The sequence below is a fragment of the Pristis pectinata genome, chromosome 3, assembly GCF_009764475.1.
Source record: "Pristis pectinata isolate sPriPec2 chromosome 3, sPriPec2.1.pri, whole genome shotgun sequence".
Classification (NCBI taxonomy): domain Eukaryota; kingdom Metazoa; phylum Chordata; class Chondrichthyes; order Rhinopristiformes; family Pristidae; genus Pristis; species Pristis pectinata.
The window spans coordinates 120,370,956-120,393,310 of record NC_067407.1 but is presented as its reverse complement, the minus strand read 5'-3'; the positions used below and the strand labels follow the sequence as shown (position 1 = coordinate 120,393,310).

General features: G+C 37.5%; 1 protein-coding gene across 1 annotated transcript in view; it reads left to right on the top strand.

Annotated features, from left to right (window-relative positions):
* The window catches only part of LOC127568012 (fibrillin-3-like), a 43,846-nt gene extending 32,176 nt beyond the window's left edge, over positions 1 to 11,670 (top strand). The window contains exons 9-16 of the mRNA XM_052011258.1: positions 1,564 to 1,731; positions 3,827 to 3,897; positions 6,610 to 6,779; positions 8,163 to 8,273; positions 10,659 to 10,879; positions 10,994 to 11,081; positions 11,575 to 11,609; positions 11,662 to 11,670. Of these exons, the coding sequence (XP_051867218.1) occupies positions 1,564 to 1,731; positions 3,827 to 3,897; positions 6,610 to 6,779; positions 8,163 to 8,273; positions 10,659 to 10,879; positions 10,994 to 11,081; positions 11,575 to 11,609; positions 11,662 to 11,670 (873 nt within the window). The remainder of the gene's footprint in view (positions 1 to 1,563; positions 1,732 to 3,826; positions 3,898 to 6,609; positions 6,780 to 8,162; positions 8,274 to 10,658; positions 10,880 to 10,993; positions 11,082 to 11,574; positions 11,610 to 11,661) is intronic.
* The last annotated feature ends 10,685 nt before the right edge of the window (positions 11,671 to 22,355 follow it).

Here is a 22,355-nt window from a genome sequence, read left to right as displayed (position 1 = left end):
CCTCTTTATAAGGTTTTCCTTACAAATATTGACCAATATAAGAAATAAGGGGAGTAGTCCATTTGATCTCTTAACTTGTTTCTGCCATTCAATAAGAGCATGGCTATTTTTAACTTTGGCCTAATTTCCATTTTCCTGTGTGATCCTCATACTCAATTCCTCTGTGGTCCAAAGATTTATCTATTTCAGCCTTGAATATATTTAATGACCTGGAATCCAGAGCTCTCCACAGAGAATTCCAAGGATTCACAAATCAATACATGATTTTTCCAATAATTGAGAAAAAATCCTCCTCCTCTTGGTATTATATGGCCATACTCTTATTCTGAGACATTGCCCGTTAGTTCTATACTTCACCAGCAAGGGAAAGCTCTCACAACAACTAATCTATCAAGCCATCTTTAAATCTGATGTTTCACTGGAATCACCTTCCATTCTTCCATACTATTTCAATATCTTCTCACTTTGTCTAGCACCAGTTTTTTTGGTAATGCTTCCATGAAGCTGCAGACCTATTTAAAATGTTAAAGCTGATATATAAATGGAAGTAGTGCGTTGTTTCCAGAATGGAGGTTTTGGTTTACGAAATGACAAGTCTTGGTTTTGCTTTGCTAATCACCACCCATTTTTTAAACATGATTGGTTTGATGTTAGAGTACAGAGATATAGGAATGTAAACAAAAACTACAATGTTAATGGGCTGGATTGTGCTGACCTCTGCCCGAGGATCTAAAACCAAAACTAAAATAAATTTCTGACTTCTGTACACTGGTTGCAAAATCTGTAAGTCCAGGAATTACTGACAAATTTGTAGGGCCACCTTTATTAGTTTGATCTGCAAATGGACTTCCATGGAGCACAGATCTCCACCTGCACCTCCAACTGCAGAACCCAAGCCCCCATCAATGGGTCTGAGTGAGAATGGGCCTGCTGAGTTCCTCCAGCATCATAATGTTTTCCCCCAATCAATGGGGATTATTAAGCAAAGATCTAGGAGGCAAAGGGAAATGAAAGTCACTATTCAAACAAAAATGTTTTGTCCCTAGGATCTTTTAACTGAGGATACTTCACTTATGTTTAGATGAATATTGACAGTCTATTTGATTGAAGGCATAGCAGCCAATCACTATGTGTCCTCATTCACATCCATATATACAAACTTTCAAATAAGTGCCATTGACTGCAAATCAAGCTGATTTTCCCTTCCCTGGTTCAGGAGTTTCAATACCAGCTTCAGTGCATTTATCACTACATTTCTTTAACTACCGTAGGTATCATTAAATTTTGAACATTTATGCTTCGTTACAGGAAATACATTGATGATCAAGAAATATCATTGATATTACAAAAGTTCAAAGGTGTAAAGAGTACAAAGATGTTTGGTAGTCTCTATAATCATGTAACCTTGAAGCCTATTTAGATATTCCTAATATGTAAAAAATGGGAAAATAACATAGAACTACATTTTTGGGGCCCCAGTTTACTCTTCATTGCCTATAATCTGGAAAACAATGTGATAAAATACCTGCATTGTAATCCTACATGCAATTTTTCTTCTTCTAGTTTTCAGATAATGGCCTGATTCAGTTTCAAAATTTTCAGTCAAATGAGAAATATTTATATCCAAACCCATTTAAGAACGGATTCGAAGGCAATGAAACGGTGCCTATGTTGGCTGTGTTCTGGGATGATGCAGACCTCACTTTAGGGCATGGGAAGTTATTATATCAGGTTTGCCTTTTAAATCATGCATATTTTCTTGATTAGGACAATTTCTTGTTTGCTGAAGTACAGCTTCCTGAGCACCACTGAATTTTCAAACCTCAGCCAAATGGTCATATTTAATGTATGAGTAAAGAGAGCAAATTCTAGCAGCTTGTTTGAACGTTGTATAATTGATGGCCAAATTCAAGCAGCTGCAACCATACATGTGCAGCAGATACTTAATTTGGTCACCATACTCACCTATCTTGGGTCAAATAAGATTCTATTCTACCTTAGTAACATATCAAAAATTATGACATGATGAGCATTCCTCCTTCCCCAGTTCCTCATCATCTCACTACTTCTGCTAGGGAGAAATTTAAGTGTGTCTTAATGCTTGATAACGTTGTTGTAAGTCAGTTGCAATTCAGATAAACCCAAGTCAGCAGAATACATTACAGCAAACAAATGAGAGAGTTATGGTATGAACTTGACCAGTATAAATGAAGCTCTTGTAATGTTGCTGATAGAAAAATCAGAAAACATATTCCTTTGTTGGGACAGTAATGTTATATCACATAATGCATGATATAATGGATTGGATCTTGCTCAGTCTGATCTGCCACCCACCACCCATGCTTCTCATCCACTCCCACCACCATTGCTAACCCCATGGTCAGCCACACAGCTCCACATGACCTCAAGGCCTTGGTTCCAGGGTCATCCCCAAAGATTGGCAAGTGAGTGTCAAATAGGCCTCAAGGCAATACAACTTGAGGCCCTGACAGTCTTTAAATCAACTTCAATATTATCAAATGCCTTTCATTATCTGAGACATTTGAAAGCACAAAAAAAACTTTGATAGTTATACATATAAACATTTAAAGATGTAAACACAAACTTAAACAGACCCCTCAGCATGACCTGCTGCAAAACAACAAACCACGACATATGTCAGTGATAATAAACCTAAACCTGATTCTAAGGTCATAGCTTATCTTATATCTCAGCCTCACCTTTCTGCACTAACCCCATATCCTTTGATTCTCTAAATAGCTAAAATATTGTCTTGAAAATACTGAGTGAATGAACCTCCGCAGCCCTCTTGGGTAGAAAATGTCAAAGATTCATAGTCATCTGGGTGAAGAAATGCCTTCTCAGCTCTGCTCTGAATGGCTGAACCCTTATTTTGAGATGGATATTTAGTACTAGACACCCCGACCATTGGAAGCATAACTTCATATCAATGATACTAGACTCAAAATTCTTAAAAGGCACAAGACTGTTTCTATATTTAAGAAGTAGACACTGAGAAGTAGACACTGAAAACTGGACACTGGATCAAATTAGAGTAAATAAATAAATGAGATAAAGGAAGAAAATAGTGCTATGACTTTGGAAAGAATTACGTCAACCAAACTTGTGTGTATCCACTTTACATTTGTTGACTAAATTCTAACTCAATGAAAGGCAAAATGATTTAATGATTATTTTGTTTTGTAAATAGGTTATTTAGCCATCACAGATGTATAATCAGTAAACAAATATTTTGCAAAGAACATCAGCATCAATTTTGATATTTTAGAGTAGATCCCTAAATAATAAATGTATATACTATACTTGTATTATATTACAGTGCATATAATGCTGCACTTTAGATGTCATACTTAATTACAGGTACAAAACAATCTTAAGTGCTGTGTTGTTTTCAAATGAACCATAAAATTGACAAATATATTTCAGTTTGCAGATTTTCCTGATTAAAAGACAACTGAACTGATAATGACATGAGGGTCTTTATTCCATTCAGAAAGGCTCACTTACAAAACAACAATTAAGCTCTGAATGACTTAAGACCCTGTTTACTTCACAATTTGACTTGACATGATTTTAAATGAACATACTTTCATCGTACTGTTAGAATGATGCAATCTGCAGTGCTTGATAGAACATTTTCCTGCTTGTTAAACACCATAATTTAGTTTCTTCAAATATCTGCTGGCATTGCACATATATTTTTAATGGTGTTGGATGAATAATATAAATTCTACATAAGAAAATAACATATTTTAAAATTTTTGGATGAAAGAAACAGAAATCATGTCTGTTGTTCCCATTTCAGGTGTATGATGAGAGTAAGAACGATCTCTATTCTCAAATTATTTTCAACAGAACCACTGAAGAAGTAAACAAGTATTTTGCAAAGAACATCAGCACTAATTTTGTCCCCAGATGGATATTAAAAGTAACATGGGATCATATCTTACCAGTTTCATTTCAAAAAAGAAATATGAGTCAGGTAGGTCAGTGAAGTATAAAATTAGTTAATTCAAGTTAATTGAACTAAAATCTGGGTAAATATATTTGCACTCAGTGAAAAATGATCATGTATTAAGTTTTCTAGTTTCATTCTGAGTCCATTGCCATTTAAGATATTTCTGTATTAGTCATGTACATCAAAACGCACGGTGGAATGTGTTTTTTTGCGTTACTGAGAATGTGCTGGGGGCAGCCCGCAAGTGTTGCCTCTCTTCCGGCACCAACATGCATGCCCACAGCTCCTAACCCATAGGTCTTTGGAATGTGGGAGGAAACCGGAGCACCTGGAGGAAACACACGCAGACAAACGGGGAGAATGTACAAACTCCTTACAGACAGCAGCCAGAATTGAACCCAGGTCGCTGGCGCTGTAATAGTGTTACGCTAACCGCTACACTACTGTGATAAATATCAGTGCACAGATTTTATAGACTGAAAATGGGCTTAACAATAAGCAAAATCATTTAAAAAAATTGCAGATGACAAAGAGAAGCTTGTGCTGAAAGTAAGGCCATTAAATTTAACTGTAAGTTCTGGGTCCAGATAGGATCAAGAAAAGCTTAGTGCCTGATAAGCAATTCTTCCCTCAACATCTTTATCTGTAGCTACTTCTCTTCCTCTGGACTTCTTATACATTCTGTGGTCCTTGAATTATTCCTCCACCCTAATATTGTTTTCTAATGGTCTCAAAACAATACACATAACACATACCAACTTCCTTTATGAGCCTATATTAGAATTATCATTAGGTAAGATATTTACTTGTAGATTTTTCTCCTTGTTGGAAAAAAAGGAGCCAGCAATAAATAGAATTGTAACTTGGTTTCTTCATGCATTGTAATGACATTTTTTGTAGTATGAATTTGCAAATATATCCAACAATAATTCTTGATTTTTTCCTTATATGGAAATAATTTTATGAAAGGTTTATGGTCCTGATAATATACTGTGATATACTCAGGTCAATACATGTCAAATTCTATTATTCATTTTGGTGGCATTAACCACTTTATTTTAAACAGATTAATGTCCCTTCTAAAGTAGTGGATAGAAGAATTTCAGATGAAAGTATTAAGAATCATTGAAATTTAAGGCACATTAAGAAGGAATATTATGTCCACATAGGTAAAACTGATGTATTTCTGTTAATCCCACCTCCTAGGTTTTCGCTTAGAGCTTTGTAGTAACATTTTAAATGTGATGAGTGTTTCTTCCTCCCTTCCTTTATTCAGGTTATCAGCTTGAGACCAAATAAAATCCCTCAATTTACTTTGAATCATTTTATTAATTAATTTTGAGTTAATTACTCTTTCTCCTAACTAGGTCCTTCCTGTTTACATTGTTTGGGCCACTCATGATTTTGTACACATTGACTAAATCAATCCACAGTCTCCTTTGTTGAAAAGAAAACAACCCCAATTGAGCCAAACCCTCCTCATAACTACAATTATCCAACTCTGGAAACACCAACAAAAATTGCCTCTGCGTCCTCTCTAGTCTGAACACATCCTGATGTCCTATTGCGCTCCCTAGTATTGTTCTTTATTATTGATGGTGTAACTTCAGAGCATAAATTTGTGTGCTTTTCATTTAATTTAAGAAAATATCAGAATTCTGAACTTAAATAGATTTATTAAAATAGTAACAATAAACAGATTATAAATATTTTAATTATGAATTAAACTCAAATAAGGACATTTAATATAAGATCAGGATAATTAAAATTCATTTTGCTTGATTAGTGTCAAAAAAGGAGAGAAAGTTTTATGTTTTTGGGGGTGATATTTCATGAGAATTGGTTAATAAATATATTTTAGTTAACTTTAAGGTCCACATTTCAAGTTATGATGAAAGGTCACATTCAAACTTTTAAACATTTTTTTTAGATACTGACCAAGATGCTACATTTTCCTTGCATATTTGATATTTTTTATTACATGCATGAGTAAGAAAATCATAGTTCACTGTGAAATCTGCCTCCCTATGCAGAAAAAATACATTCTCTTATAAACCAACTGTCCTCTCTAAATTTCTACTTTTTGAGTTGATTTCAACTTTTTGAGTTGGCTTAGTCATTTGCTGTGCAACTGTACCATTTTCCTTTGACATAATTTTTTATAAGAGAAATGTAAGATTTTTCCTAACAAATATTTATTTACAGACCAATACATTTCAATGCATATTGACTACAGATGGGATTTTCTCCTTTGCTTTGTTAAAATATGCTGCAATGCTCTGGTATCCTGGTCAGAGATTATTCCACAGAGCATTGATGGGCTACACAAATGGAAAAGGAATATTTTACAATGACCCACAAACACAAAAGATTAATACCTATGGGCCAAAAGGAAGGTACAGGCCAGATCAAACAATTGGAAACACCAGACTCCGTGGACAATGGGTTTATCAACTGGATCTGCAAAACACTGGTAAATATGGTACAAACTACCAGCAGAAGTGTTGGCATTGGCATCTAACTGAACCAAATCCTTCTGCCTGGAATACCAATATACATTCATGTCCTTGCCATGAGACACAAGCGAAGGAAGACAACCGTTTTATACCTGAGATTATGCTATTCAATAGTTTGTCTGAGCAGAAGCTGGAAGATAAAAGGATTACATTTCAATCTGCATTACCTAATAGATTCACAGCTGGTCGAAGGTGCACCTACAGTTCAGGATATTTGATTGCGGGCATAACTGACCGTTACTTTATTTATTCTAAAGAAGCAACAACAATAGAGGACCACATAAGTGAGTATAGATTAAAATGTTTTCATTGCCCTCAGTTAATGGTTCAATTAATGTTGTTAGAACATCTTGGCTGGAACTGTAGGAAGAATGCAAATTGGTTTTGGTACCCAGATTAGAGATGCTAGATAAACCAGCCAAGGGTTCAGTTGCTGATTGATTTTAAGTGACTATTGCTGAAAAATGTGTACATGGTTAACAGCTGCTGCCAAGTTTGAGATCAGATCTTACTCTTCATTTCTCATGACCTGAAAACTGCAGAAATTCTTCCCTCCTTGAGCTTCAGTTCCCCTTTCCTCTTTTAAAGTACTTACCATCAGTTAAATTTGTTTTATTTCACCACAAATTTTGCACTACTTTTGATCGTAAGACACAGAAATAAATAGAAAAGTAGGGTATCTTTTTAAAATTGTTGGGAGCGAACATTAAAAATGAGTATTGGCCGCTGGCTTTAGGCATTTGGAACCAATGAAGTCACTGGCTGCAAAAAATGGGCTGTGCAGCTATCATGTGGGCAAATATTGAAAGAAGAAGAACTTTAAAAAATGGGTGAAAGGAAAATGAAATTGTGTAAAACCTGACCCAAGGACAGTTTCTGAATTGAGTACAAGGGCCAAATACCTTCCGGGTGTGTGAATTATTTTTGTTTCTATTAATGAGAATTTTGGTGCTTTACTACCTAATGGGCTGGATCAAGTATGTCCCTGAACTGTTCTCAAGGTTGAACTTAACTTTTGCAGCCTTGTGGCTCCAAATAAACCCCAGGCCTCACTGTTGCACAAAGTGAAGTGGTCCATAAGTGGAGAGCCTGAGATCCCACTCCAAATTGCCCCAATGACCTTCTAACAGTTTACTATGGTCAAAGGCTACTGAACTGCTTTAAAATTTTTCTGATGGTCAAAAGTGTCAAAATACTCAATTTTTAACAACATTTTAAAATAATAAATTTTCTTAAAATGTATTTTTAAAATAACTTAATTAAAGACATCAATCTTAATTAAAATGAAAAAAAAACCTGCTTTTACCTTTTCAATCAAAATGCTTGTGTTACAACTAAGGGGAAATGTCACTATTATTCCTCAGCTCAGCACAGCTAAGGTATATGAATGTGCCAGCACCTGACTCCTACTTGTCTCTGACTTCCACGTAGCAATGAGTAGGCATCAAAGTGAGAGACAAGCTTGCCCACAAAGAGAACATTGCCACAGTGTCCCTATCTAACTGCAGTCAGATGATCAGGCCAATATGTGACCCCTTCTCCACCCCCAAAAGACAATCCCGAAACTTGTTACAGTCGAACTTTTCACATAATCCTTCCTATGTATTTAAACATTGAATTTTAATCATAATTGTATATTACTAAGACATCTATATTTTAATTAACAGAGGGGGACTTGGAACCTTATGAATGGTGTTGCAGAAAATCTTCCTTATGTAATTTGTACTATGAAAAACGACCTATTGATAAATGTGAAAATTATACTTCATTAGGTTTGGGTAAGTGAATGGCAATTTAAGTTTACATTATAACACTTGTGGCTTATCATTATGTGAATTCCACTGCACTAGCTGGATTCATTTTATTTGGTGTTTTCTCAAAAGTTGTTTCCTCTTTCTCAATTGTTTCCTTTTACAATCACTATTGAGCTACAATTTCGGAAAGCACGCTATAGATTCAAGGCATCTATTCCTTAATCAGCTTGAGGAAGTATGACTAAAGTCAAGATGACTGTGAAGTATCATGTTTTCCTTGGGAGGATAGAATTGTTATTGGGCCAGATCACTTGGATTTGAATTGCTGCCTAACTACATAGAGAGCTGGCCAAACTAACCCTCTACACCCAAGAGTTCTCACGCAAAGAGCAGGCTGCAAGTGACTAGGCCTTATATTGCAGATCTTGAAGCCTTACCACCAGAATCTTCTGATGGCTTACTCACAGATGTCAAGATTCGTGAACTGATTTAAATAGCTTTAATAATCAGAGACATTTAAAAGAAGTTCAAATGGACAAAAAATAATTTTAAACCTTATTGAAACAGTGATAAATTGAATGAAAATCACCCTAATGTCTAAGAAATTAATTGAAACGGTAAGAAAAGAGAAAGAAAAATAAGTTCTTACCTTTTCACTCAAGAGTCAGCGACCCATTAAAATGAATGGCATCACTCCGGATGGAGTAAGTCCAGCAGCAAGAGCAGAAAGTCAGATGTGCAATCACCTGCCCTTTAGCTCAAATCTGACGTCCACTGCTTCAATGTAGAGGAGTGGAAGTCAGAAGTGAGCTGGACAGTTATGTTACATAGTAAATCTCAGGCAAAAGGCAACAATAATCTTACCCACTATATTGTATACCATCCCAAAGGAGAGCTTAAACACGTCTACCCAAACCACCATCAATTTGAAGCCATGTGTAGGATGTAAATACAGAACCAATAGATTGGGCACCAGAAAGAAACCAAAGAAGCACAGTTTCCCAGCAGTTATGTTACTTTTTCCCTCTAATATTCACTATTTTTCACTTTCCCTGAAGAAATGTACTGATGTCGGGTATGGGTTCATAAGATCTCCCAGCATCATACTCTTTATCTACAAGTCTATTCATTGTTGGTAACCTACCTAATAGTGACAGCATGCCTTCTCCTGGGTCTGTTTCATCAAAATCTTGCACAGTGCAGCAAGGTTCACAACATTCCAGAGGGACCTTGGAGTACAGGTGCATAGTTCCCTTAAAGTGGAGTTACAGGTAGACAGGGCAGTGAAGAAGGCTGTTGGCATGCTGGCTTTCATTAGTCAGGGCACTGAATATAGAAGATGGGAGGTTATGTTATGATTGTACAAGATGTTGGTGAGGCTACGCTTGGAGTATTATGTTCAGTTTTGGTCATCCTGTTATAGGAAGGATGTGATTAAACTGGAAAGAGTGCAAAAAAAAAATACAAAGATGTTGCTAGGACTCGAGGGACTAAGTTATAGGGAGAAGTTTGACAGGCTGGGCCTTTATTCCTTGGAGAGTAGGAGACTGAGGGGTGATCTCACAGAGGTCTATAAAAACATGAGGGGCATAGATAGGGTGAGCAGTCTTTTTTCAGGGTTGGGGAATCGAAAACTAGAGGATATGGTTTTAAGGTTAGAGGTGAAAGGTTTAATAAGAACCTGAGGGGCAACTTTTTTACACAGTGGGTGATAGATATATGGAACCAGCTGTCAGGGGAAGTGGTTGAGGCAGGTACATTAGATACATTTAAGAAGTATGTGGACAGTTATATGGATGACAAAAGTTTAGAGGGATATGGACCAAGTGCTGGGAAATGGGATTAGCTTGATTATACATGTTGGTCGGCATGGACATGTACGGGCCAAAGGGCCTTTTTCCATGCTATACAACTCTATGACTCTATTAGGATCAGAAGCAAAACTTCTGGCTGATTTTATTTCAACCCCTCTTAGCACTGAGTGCCACCAAGGTGATTTAAGCTAATGCAGCACAGATTAAGGATGAAACCTGACATCTAACTGTCTTATGGAGCACTGAGGGGGTTTGGGGGAGAGGGGATTTCTAAATATTCTTACAGATTTTTTTGAGGAGGCTTTTGGACCTACAAGTGGATTCGTGGCACTTTCTAACTGCCAAAGTTAATCAATCCCCACAGTCAAGAAAGGAAGTTAAAAATTAGGGGGTAAGTCATTCAGAGTGATAGTAACTAGTAGCCAACATAAGAAATGTGTAAGATGTAATTGGCTGTGGCATGGAAGGGAAAGAAGACCAATCATCGACATAGTCTAAGTAGAATGAAGCTCATAAATTGCACTTTTAAGAACACAGATTTAAAATAGATATTGCGTAGTGATAAATAGACTAAAAATGAACTCTTATTATTAAGGTCAGGTTTATGGAACCCTGCATATGAAAACATTTGATGGAGTTGATTACATATTTCATGGACTTGGAGAATACGTCATTGTCAGGCTGTCATCAGCCAAAGGAAATAACATATTTACTCTTCAAGGCCAAAGTGACCTAATGATCAAGGATAACACCTTTATAACTCCTGTGATCTTTGTAAAGTTAGCTGCATTTTATCAAGGGATGGTAATGATGAAAGTAAGTACCAGCACTTAATACACAGAGTTATGCCTTGTTTGCTTAAAGATATTGTTTCAAAAAGGTCCCGAAATTTCAGAAACTTAATGCCCTAAATTTTTGTATTCTTTTCAGGTAGAGTGGGGATGTTCAAAGTCTGAAAATGAACTTTCTGTTGCAGTAAATGATAAAGATATCATATTAAATAAGGCTGAAGATTTAGGTAAGGTTAGCAAAAGAGTCAGTTGAAATCATCCAAACACTAATTTGTAAAATGTCTATTGTAACTACTACAACATATCTAAATTATCAAATTATCATAACTGTACTTCTGCAGATTTCCAAACATTCATTTTAACACCTAGATGTTGTTTAGATATAACAATATTTATTTCATATAACTAAGAAATACTTTGGTTTACTAAATGCTTATCAGGGAGCTGTTCTATAAATCCCACTTATCAGTTACCCACTGTGAACTGTTTTTCTCAAAAGCATATGTCATTAACGAATTAACACATTGTTTTATTGTTGTTACTTTACCATAATGTAACGTGCATTTGTGAGACTTGTTTAAGTTCACTTCATTTATACAAATACTAAGAACTATGATCAGCCATTCACCATTTTCAACAGCTTTGATCATTAATTTTATATCTATAATTCAGCTGAATGTTAGTAAATAACAGCCCTTTCCCTTTTTTTCTTCTTCACAGAAGTATACCACTTCAGTCAGAACCAATTGGCACTGGTGTGTCAAAAGGGAATCAGATGCTCTGCAGTTTATTTTTCTGGACTACAAGTTACAGTAGAATTAGCCATAGGTGGCTTTCTTCAGGCAAGGGTCTACTTACCGCATTCTTTCTACAACAGAACTCTTGGTCTACTTGGCTTGTGGAGCAGTACAGCGGAAGATGAGTTTTTGTTCCCAAATGGAGACCATCTTAAGTTTCGTGCTGGCAGTTTTCCCACTGAAGAGGAAATATACAAGTTTCAACAATCCTGTAGGTCATTGAAGTGTTTAAAACAGGTTATAAACTTTAAGGCTGGTTCAACATGCCACACACCTTTGCGTGTCCTTTCCAGAACAAAATATATTTTTCAGTAGTTTCACGGGCATCAGTAACATATCATTATTTCACGTGTAGCTATTGTTTACATGTGACCCTGAACGTTACCCAAAAGCAAACTCGTTGACAACAGATGCTGTTGGGACTAACCTGAAACTTTTTTTACATGATAGCCACACCTGCACTTTCCAGCAAAGGTCATAAGATAAAGAAATACAAGCTGTTTTTTCCCCTTCCTAACTCAGGGACCAAGTTAGTTATTAAGATAAGACACAGAGAATGGAATCCATTAGAGTTTTCATAATCACAGGTTCCTGTGTAAATTCATACACTGAACTTGATATAGAGTCATAGAATTATACAGTCATTAGCACAGATATGGGCCTTTTGGTCTGTCACGTTCTTGCCAACCTATATGACCATCTACACTAATCCCATTTGCCCGCATTAGAATTATATCCAACTATGCCTTATCTGTTTAAGTGTTGGTCTAAATGCCTCAAACACATAGTAATTGTATCTGATTCCACCACCACTTCTGGTAGTGCATTCCAGATATCAACCATTCACTGTATAAAATAACGTACCCTTCAGATTCCCTTTAAAACTCTTAACTCTCTACTTAAATCTATGGCCTCTTGTTTTTGATACCTATACCATGGAAAAAAGATTTTGACTATCTACCCTAGCTATGCTTCTCATACCTCTATCAGGTCACCCCTCAGTGTCCTTTGCTCCAGGGAAGACAAGCCCAGCCTACTCAATCTCTCCCCACAACTAAAGTACTCCAATCCTCTCAACATCCTGGTGAATCTCCTCTGCACTCTCTCCAGCACAATCTCCTCCTTTCCATACTGTGGTCAGCAGAGCTACACACAATACTTCAAGTGCAGTCTAACCAGTGTCTTGTAAATTTGCAGCATAACATCTCCACTAATATTCTATACCCTGACTTATAAAGGCAAAGATGTTGTACGCCTTCTTCACCACCCTATTTGCTCTGTGTTGCCACTTTCAGGGAACTATGATCTAGGTTTCTCTGTTCATCAACATTCCTTAGTGCCCTATCATTTACCATATATGCCCTACCCCTATCTGACTTGCCGAATTTCGTCACTTCGCACTTGTTGGGATTAAATTCCATCTGCCAACACTTCACCCAACTTTCCAATTGATCTCTACCATGCTGTAGCCTTAGACAACCTTACTTGCTATCCACAACACTATCAATTTTCATGTCACCTGCAATCTTTTTAATCATACCTCATACCTTCATATCCAAATCATTAATATTCATCACAAATAGCAATCCCTGACTTTCCAAATGTCCCTTAGAATTTTCTCCAATAATTTCCTTACCACTGATGTAAAGCTCATCGGCCTATTGTTACCTAGCATTTAGTTGTTCCTTTGTTGACCGTTCCAGTTAAAATTAAATTGACAAGAATCTCTGAGTTTACAGCTTGAGAAATATACCATTTGAATGGGATTGTAGTTCTGACTAATTGTTGTTTTGTACAGAATGATTTATAGTATGGTTGCTATTTATTTTCAACAAATGCTAAAAACATACCTACAATATGAAAGTGATGTAAGCTAATGAGAGGGCTAAAAATTCATAAAATAGATTTAATAAGTTTTGTGAACAGATGGGCTTAGAGTTGATACACCTTTACACCCAGAGGAAATTAATTCTTTGTTGCAGTACTAAATGTGCTTTACAGTAGTGTCAGTACATTGTACTCCATTTCAAAAATCTAATTCCTTTGACTCTTTGGTAGAACTCAGTTTCAGAAATGTAGTACAGTGCTTGTCAGTACTGTATAATGCATTCTCAGTGCTACTTACAGTGGATGAATTTCAAGGGAAATGTGACTGTAACATGGTAACTATTGTTAAAAAGAAAGTGACAGTCAGTCCAGAAGGATATGTGTTAATTATATATAAAATTGAAATCTTTGCAATTCTATTCAAAAGGAGAACATTTTCATTGCAATGTATAGTATTTTAAATATTAACAGAATAGTGTTGGAATAGAATACAGGAGCACAAATGGAAACAACCATTCAGTATGTATTTTACAGGGATAAAGGATTGAGGGATATGGGGTTAATGCCAGGACGGCACATTGGTGCTACAAGTGGTACAGCTATCTCACAGCTCTGGTGATCTAAGCTTGATTCTGACTTCTGGCACTATCTTTGTGGAATTTGTACATTCTCCCTGTAACCATGTAGGTTTCCCTCAGATGCTCCAGTTTTCTTCCTTGTCCCCAAGAGGTACCAGCTGTTAGGTTAGCTGGCTTCTGTAAATTGCAGCTTGTGTTAGTGGGAGTTGGGAGATTCAGGGACATGTTAATGGGTCTTTGTGGGAGGATTAAAGGGAAATAGGGGAATAAGACTTCTGGGATTGCTCTGAGAAGTGACGTAGACTTGATGGGTTGAATGACCTCCTTCTATGTCAAATGAAAACATACGGATAATAATGGAGTTTTGAGCTAACTGGCTTTTTTTGGCTAAATTACTGTGTTTATCTCATAAAATTAAGAAAGTCAATCATTAGAACACTGAGATAACAAGTCCCCTAGACTATACATACATTTCATTGTTTTCTGTATAGAGATAATTTGGGTTAGTGTCAGAAATCATTTCATGAAGACTTAGGCAAATTTCCCTTATTTTAGTTATGCTTGATGCTCTGAAATGCTGGGTCTTTCAGCAACAAAACAAGTTACACACTATTTCATGGATAAGTTAACATAATTATATTTGGTGCACCTCCGCTGTAACTCGAATTGTCTAAGTTGCTGGCACAGAACTCTAGAGAGCCTCTCTAAAAATCCTCTATAAATGCTGGGCAGCAGCAGAACATAGTTCAATGGCATGGGAAGCAGACAAAATGTATTTTATCATAGAATCCTAGAACAGTACAGCACAATACAGGTCCTTCAGCCCACAATGTTGTGCAATTTTTTGTTGGCAATTTCCAGTAAATCACAACCTCATGTCTCATCCCCCGTACAAGTCCAGATTGATGGTATCTTAAATGTTTTGGTCTGTTGTATCCACAGGCCATCATACCAGGTCAAAAGACAAAACAAGCACGACTGTTCCCCCTGATGAAGATCCTTGAGCTCTCCTCCAAGAGGTGCAAGTCAGGGCCTCAATATCTGGGTCTTCCTTTCATCAAGTTAAACAACAATATTAATCAACGAAAATAAAAAATAACTGTAGATGCTGGAAATCTTTAACAAAAACAGAAAAATTCAGAAGATCAGGCAGCATCTGTACAAAGAGAAACAGTCAACATTTGGGTCTGCAATCCTTTGTCTGCAAATAGGGAAGAGAGAGATGCAAGTTAGTTTTCAGTAAGAAACATGGAGGAAGAGGGATGTGTAATCCTACCTCCACATCCCTCCCCTCCCCTTCTCTCCTACTGTAAACTAACTTGCATCTCTCTCTTTCCAAGTTCTGATGAAGGGTTGCAGACCCCAAATGTTGACTGTTTTTTTTCCACATATGCTGCCTGACTTGCTGAGTTTTTCCAGCATTTTCTGTTTTTGTATCAATGTTAGTTATGCTGCCAGCAGGAAAAAAGCATTAGTCCTGACACTTAACTTTCTAACAATCAAAACTGATGAGTTATGCAGGAAAAGTGTCCCATACTATCCCTTTACTCTGTATCTCCAGTGGGTGCCAAATTAACTCTTAAAGCAATGCTCACAAATAATCCTCCGAACTATACTCTAAGCAAAGACACCTACAACCAGCTCATTGGAACCTTAAAACATCTGAATTGGAACATAAGTACACCATATCATGCACACAGAGGAAAGTTTCAAAGAAGATTACTTTCAGAAAGTAGTCATTCCAGAGAGGGGTCAGGAAAGCTCATGAGCCTTAAAGAAAATGGATAGAGGTGCAAGAAACCATTGTGTACATAAAATCCTGCAATCATTATTCAATGCAAAGTGCCTGTTGACACTAGCATTGTCGGTTATATGCTTACATAATAGGGACAATAAGAAAGAAATGAATAGGTGAGTGATTATAATAAAAGATACAAATATTAGAGATTTGGACAGCCATTTTGAATTACAAATAGTGTATTTCCTCCCTGGTACCAGAAAGAGGAATGGAAAAAACTTGAAAAAAGACAGGCATCAGCCAGGCATTATAGGATAGGACACATAGGAACCAATGACCATTGAAGTCAATGGAATGGAAAATTGAGCAAAATGTAAATCAGCTACTAATTTGGTCTTGCTTGATTTATACTGTCACCCAAAAGTCAAATCACATCCTACGGATGTCATCCAACTGTATTTTATGAAAATATTTGACTAATCATGAAATATGAGTCTCAATTTGAATATAATAAGGAGACAAATAGGAAAAAATATTTGTGAAAATTAAACATTCATAGAAACAACAGGGTTCTAAACGTTACAGAAAGGAGGATTTCCTTAACCTCTGCTTTCTGGTTTTGTATGTCTTAGGGCTTGTCCCACCACCAGAGAGTCTTTTTCCTTCACGCCAGCCATCGAAAATGTGGAAAACATTTAAGCCAGTCTTCACATCGGTACTCATTGCAACGACAGATGATGAAAGATTGAATGATATCAACAAGACCTGTTCAAGCAATGCTGCATGTGTTTATGATATGCTTGTTACTAATGATACAAACGTGGGATTGCAAACAAAGAATTACTACATAAAGTATGAGAAGTCCGCAGTGATTTTTGGTCAGTACTATACTTTGGTGAGGTGTTGCATATTGGACAAGTGATTGTTATGAAAAATCATGAATATATCTAAAAGTGTAAGGGTTTGAGGTCTATTTTTGAGGTCATTGTAGACTACAGTGCAGGGCACAAAATTAAACCATGAAATAAACCATCAAATACAACCTTGATCAAATAAGCAAAGATTGGTGTGTTTTTAATTAGTAGAATCCTGGCAGTGGCCCAGGAATTGAAAGGGCCTTTAACTAATGCAGTGGTAGGTCTTAACCAACTAGTTTCATAATGCACACTATTTGACATCACTGTTGGTCTCCAGTGAGTCATATCTGTATGCATTGCATGTGCATAAAGTCTCAATTAGGTTTAGTAATTGGTTTTAGACAAAATTCTAATTGTGTCCTGCTTAAAAACACTGTGCTATGGATTTCTCAACCCTTCTCTTTACCCTGGTTTATTGTTTTTTATTGTCTATTTACCTCTTCTTCAACAGAGAAAATGATGAGATGAATTGAAAGGTTGTGGCTTTATGGACATATCTAAGTCCAGCCTTTAGCAGTTTACCAAGGAGGCTTTATTAGGTATCAGCAGACTGTCTGACTTTGGTGAAAGATCCGGCATCAAATTCCATTGGAACTAAAAATATTAAATTTGTTTCCTGTATCCATACCTATGTACCTTAACTTTCCAGTAAAAGCAGTGACAAGAATTAGGTAGTGAATAAGATTGAGCCTGGACAATTTTTCCTTCTCTGTAATTAGGAGATTTGGTAGCTATGAGCAGAAAACTCTAGAGTACCTAATTGGCTTTATAACCCAGGAACTGCACTAAATTATTATTTTCTGATTTTCCAACCAAAATAAGTTGAACAGGCATAATAACAATCCTCAAAAGCCTTTTTCAACACCAATACTTAGAAGGATTTGGCAACCAAGATATTTTGATGGATTGTGGAATTGCAAGAGTAAGCAAACATCAGAAAGTTAGACTCTAGACATTCTCTAAGTGATGCATCTCCCTGCTGGTCCTCTCCCTCCCATAGAGTTACAAGGAGGAGGCTGCTGCTGATCCTCTGGCTATTGATGTTCCTCTTAGTCCCCTTCTGAATCCTGTAGTATAATCAATATCTAAGTTGCTGTAATAGGGCTACATAGTGGAGCTCAAATGTTTAGAATCTAATCTCCAAAGTTTAGAAATTCTCTTCCAAAGTTTATAAAGCTAGGTGTCAGCACAAATTCTATGAATAAGCTTCTCAGAGAGAGATTAAAGAAAGTAGCTGTGAGGTTACACCTCCCATTGACAGACTTGCCTGTCAATTCTTGAGTTCCTTCCAGTGATGCTGTATTTTTACAGGAAATATAGGAAGCCAGTGCACCTGGCATTTCAATAAAAACCCACGTTACCAGTGCTCTGACTAAGTGATTAACATACTGAAAGTGTCAACCTGCCTCTTGTGTGGGAGTTGCTCACAAGCAACTAGACACATCATTTTAAATGTGGACAAATTGGAAGTACTTCCTGAAGCCCATTCTTAAACTCATGCACTTTACCTCGTTAAAAATTGTCTGAAATTCTTTCACTGTTCTGGTCTGTATTGTTCAGTCCTGCAGCCTGATGTGTATTTACTCAGAGAATAGATGCTTTTCCATTTGTTATCAGAGGAGAAAGTAAGGCTAATAATACCACTGCAGAAAAAACAGCAACAGTACAATTAAATGAAATGTTGAAATGTTTCTGTGCTCTGAGCTATCAGAAACAGCACACTTCTCCAATAATGACTAATACCAAATCTGAGACAGCATCCTGCTTCTACGCTTTCTATTTTAGCCAAGACACTGCCAAGAAATACTATTAACATGAAGTAGTATATTTAGACAGCAAAAGCACGAAGTTTGTACAGAATTGTAGCTTCAGTTGTGAGTTAACCTGAAATGATTTTGAACAGCTCCAAGAAGCAATTACAATTGAACTTTACAATAAATAATGAAACTTTTAAGCAGTTTTTAACATTTATAGTCGATGCAATGATGTTGCACAACGTGATTTTTTTAGTTTATTCAGTTTTTACAGTTTTGCAGAATCATTCACCTTTAAATTAGCTAACACACACCTTTAAATTAAATAATATATGCAGTGGACTCAATTCATTGGTATCAGTGCACCTCCAGAATTATACCAAAGTTGATGCTGAGTCCAATTAATATCCATTTTTTTCTCTTGTGCTTAGGAAACATGCCTCCAACTTTTATTGGCCCCTTATTCATACAAGTTAAAGTTAACAGAACAACAAGGGTTCAATTTACAGCCAAAGACCCCAACAACGATAAAGTCAGTTTTGCACTAGTACCACCCATTCCTGATGGAGCGACAATAAACTCAGGTTTGTAATTTATTAATAAAAATCTTTGTAACTCAGAATACTCATGCGTTTCTTACATGAACTGAATTCATTACCCCAAAATTTCTTCTTTCCAGTGCTACTTTCTGACAGTCAATCATGCTACCTTTCAGTTATTCACTCTGGGGTACTTAACTCCATTCCCATTTCTTGCCTGAAACTTACTCTTACTCCTCTAATTGCCTAACCTTCTCTTGAATCACATTTGGTTAACTCTAGGGTTCACTCTGTACGTCTTATTTCCATTTCAGAACTCATTGAGGCACCTACTGGTGCTGACTTAAAAGCAGCAACCCCAGTTTTCCGATATCTCTTTGAGTATTGTAGCCAGCAGACCTACTGCAAACTGAACTCTCCAGCTTTCATCCCATCCCATTCACACTGCCAGTATTTCTCTTGGGACCATTTATCTACTAGAACTTTATTGCAGACAATTGCCTTGACATTAAGGCTGTTCAGTGATGTTATGTCACAATTAACAAAACCCTTTTCTAAAACTTCTTTGTCTATAATTTCAATTACCTGCCTAGTACAAAAGTGCCATAGTATCAGTGTGGTCCATATTACCAAACTGCACTTTCAGCTCCTCTTTGATCTTCTGAAACCTTTTCACCTGGAAGCATAGCTTCCCTCTTTTTCCTTCCCTCTTGCTATTGCTTTAAAGTGCATGTTTTCTATCACAAACATCTTGCACTTCCCAAATGACCACCCAGTCACCCATGAATTCCCCATTTTCCCCTATACCATGACTCTCCAAGTCCCATCCTCCTCCCCCCACCGGCAAATCTGCCCCAGCCCCATCGAGAATTTTGTACTGGTATTCTTCTGATGCTGACTGTCCATCTCAATTAATAGAGTTACAGATGCTACAGGCATGACAGAGGTACAAGTAAGCACGGAGGGGGTGTTGCCTTTTTGATAAGGGAGGATGTAAAGCAGTATTTAGAGATGACATTCTTGGGGGATCATCCAATGAGGCCATATGGGTAGAACTTCTGGCACCAACACGGTTCTTTGGCTATATTAAGAGTAAAAGGGAGACCAGGAAGAGAGTAGATCCCCTTAGAGATCAACAGGGCTGCCTATGTCTTGAGCCGCAGGAGATGGGTGGGAGTTTTAATGAATATTGATTTTTATCGAATCATGGTTGCTCAAGAGTTAAGAGAAACTAGTGGAGATGTTTTGGAGAACATTCATATTACCAGGGAGGAGGTATTTACAGTCTTACAGCACATTAAGGTGGATGAATCCCCAGGGGCTGACCGAGTGCATCTGAGGACCTTGTGGGAGGCTAGAGGACAAATTGCAGAGGCCCTTGTGGAGATTTTTACTTCATTGTTAGCCACTGGTGAAGCTCCCAAAGACTGGAAGGTGGCTACTGTTGTTCCGTTGTTTAAGAAAGGTAGCAAGGACATGCTGGGGACTACAGGACAGTTGGCCTGACATCAGCAGTGGGGAAGTTACTGGAGGGAATTCTGAGGGACAGGATCTACTAGCATTTGGATAGACAGTCTGATTAGGAGGAGTTAGCATGGCTTTGTGCATGGAAAGTCATGCTTGATGAACTTGCTGGAGTTTTTTGAAGAGATAACAAAAAAGGTAGATGAGGATAGGGCAATGAATGTTGTTTATTTGGACTTTAGCAAGGCTTTTGACAAAATACCACATGGTAGGCTGGTCTGGAAGGTTAGGTCCCATGGAATCCAGGGAGAACTGGTTAGGTGGATTCAAAATTGGCTCGGAAGTAGGAAGCAGAGGGTGGTGGCTGAAGGTTGCTTCTTAGAATGGAGGCTGGTGACTAGTGGTGTGCCGCAAGTGTTGGTGTTGGGACCTTTGTTATTCATTATTGATATAAATGATTTGGATGCGAATGCACAAAGCATGATCAGTAAGTTTGTGGATGACACAAAATTAGGAGGTGTTGTTGATAGTGAAGGTGGTTATCATAGATTACAGGGGGATCTTGATCATTTAGGGAAGTGGGCTGAGGAGTGGCAAATGGATTTCAATACAGATAAATGTGAGATGGTGCATTTTGTAAAGTCAAACCAGTGTAGTACTATAAATGGTAGGGCACTAGGGAGTGTAATGGAACAGAGGGACCTAGGAGTACAAGTGCATACCTCATTGAAAGTGGCATCACAGGTAGACAGGATGATGAAAAAGGTGTTTAGCACACTGGCCATCATCAGTCAGGGCACTGAGTATAGGTGTTCGGATATTATGTTGCAATTGTATAAGTCCTTGGTGAGTTGGAATAATGTGTACAGTTTTGGTTATCCTGTTATAGGAAAGATGTGGTTAAACTGGAAAGAATGCAGAAAAGATTTACGAGGCTGTTGCCAGAACGAGAGGGCCTGAGTTATAGGGAGAGGTTGGCCAGGCTAGGTCTTTATTCCTTGGAGCACAGAAAAATGAAGGGTGATTATATAGAGGTTTATAAAATCATGAGGGACATAGATAAGGTGAATAGTAGTAGTCTTTTCCCCAGGGTAGGGGATTCCAAAACTAGGGGGCATAGATTTAGGGTGAGAGGGGAAAGATTTAAAAGGAACTTGAGGAGCAAGTTTGTCATGCAGAGGGTGGTGAGTATATGGAATGAGCTGTCAGAGGAAGTGGTTCAGGCAGGTACAATAGTAGCATTTAAGAAGTATTTGGATAGGTACATGAAAGGGTGGGGTTGGAGGGATATGGGCTGAACGCAGAAAATTGGGACAAGCTGGGTGGGCACCATGGTCAGCCTGGACTGGTTGGGCTGAAGGGCCTGTATCTGTGCTGTATTGCTCTATGACTCTATGACTCTAATCTTGGACATTCTCCAGCAAGATTAGCAAATTCAAGGAAGGCAGGTCAATTCTCAAGGGCAATAAGAGATAGGCAATAAATGGCGAATCCCATAAAACAAAGGTTCCAAAATATTTCTTTTGCTGTGCCCCTTTATGGGCTTCAGGCTGACTGCAAGATAGGAACAAGGGCACTGATGAAATGGCAGTTGTGGGACAATGAATGCTGTCTTCTTGTGCTCTACTGAGTCATTACCATTCTCCTCAGCTCTGGAAACCTGTTGAAAGGCAGATTGCAAGAATGGTGGAACACAGTGCATGACCCCTTGCATGTTGTAATCCACAAACGTTATGCCAGAAAGTTGATCCTGCATGACAGCTGTTTAAGCTTCCATTGCAGCATTCAGACATTTGGATAACTGATGCTTATAATGTATTGAAGGATATGAAACTGGTCATCAGAGACCGCATCACATTTGGATTTACAAATATTGGAATGGAATTG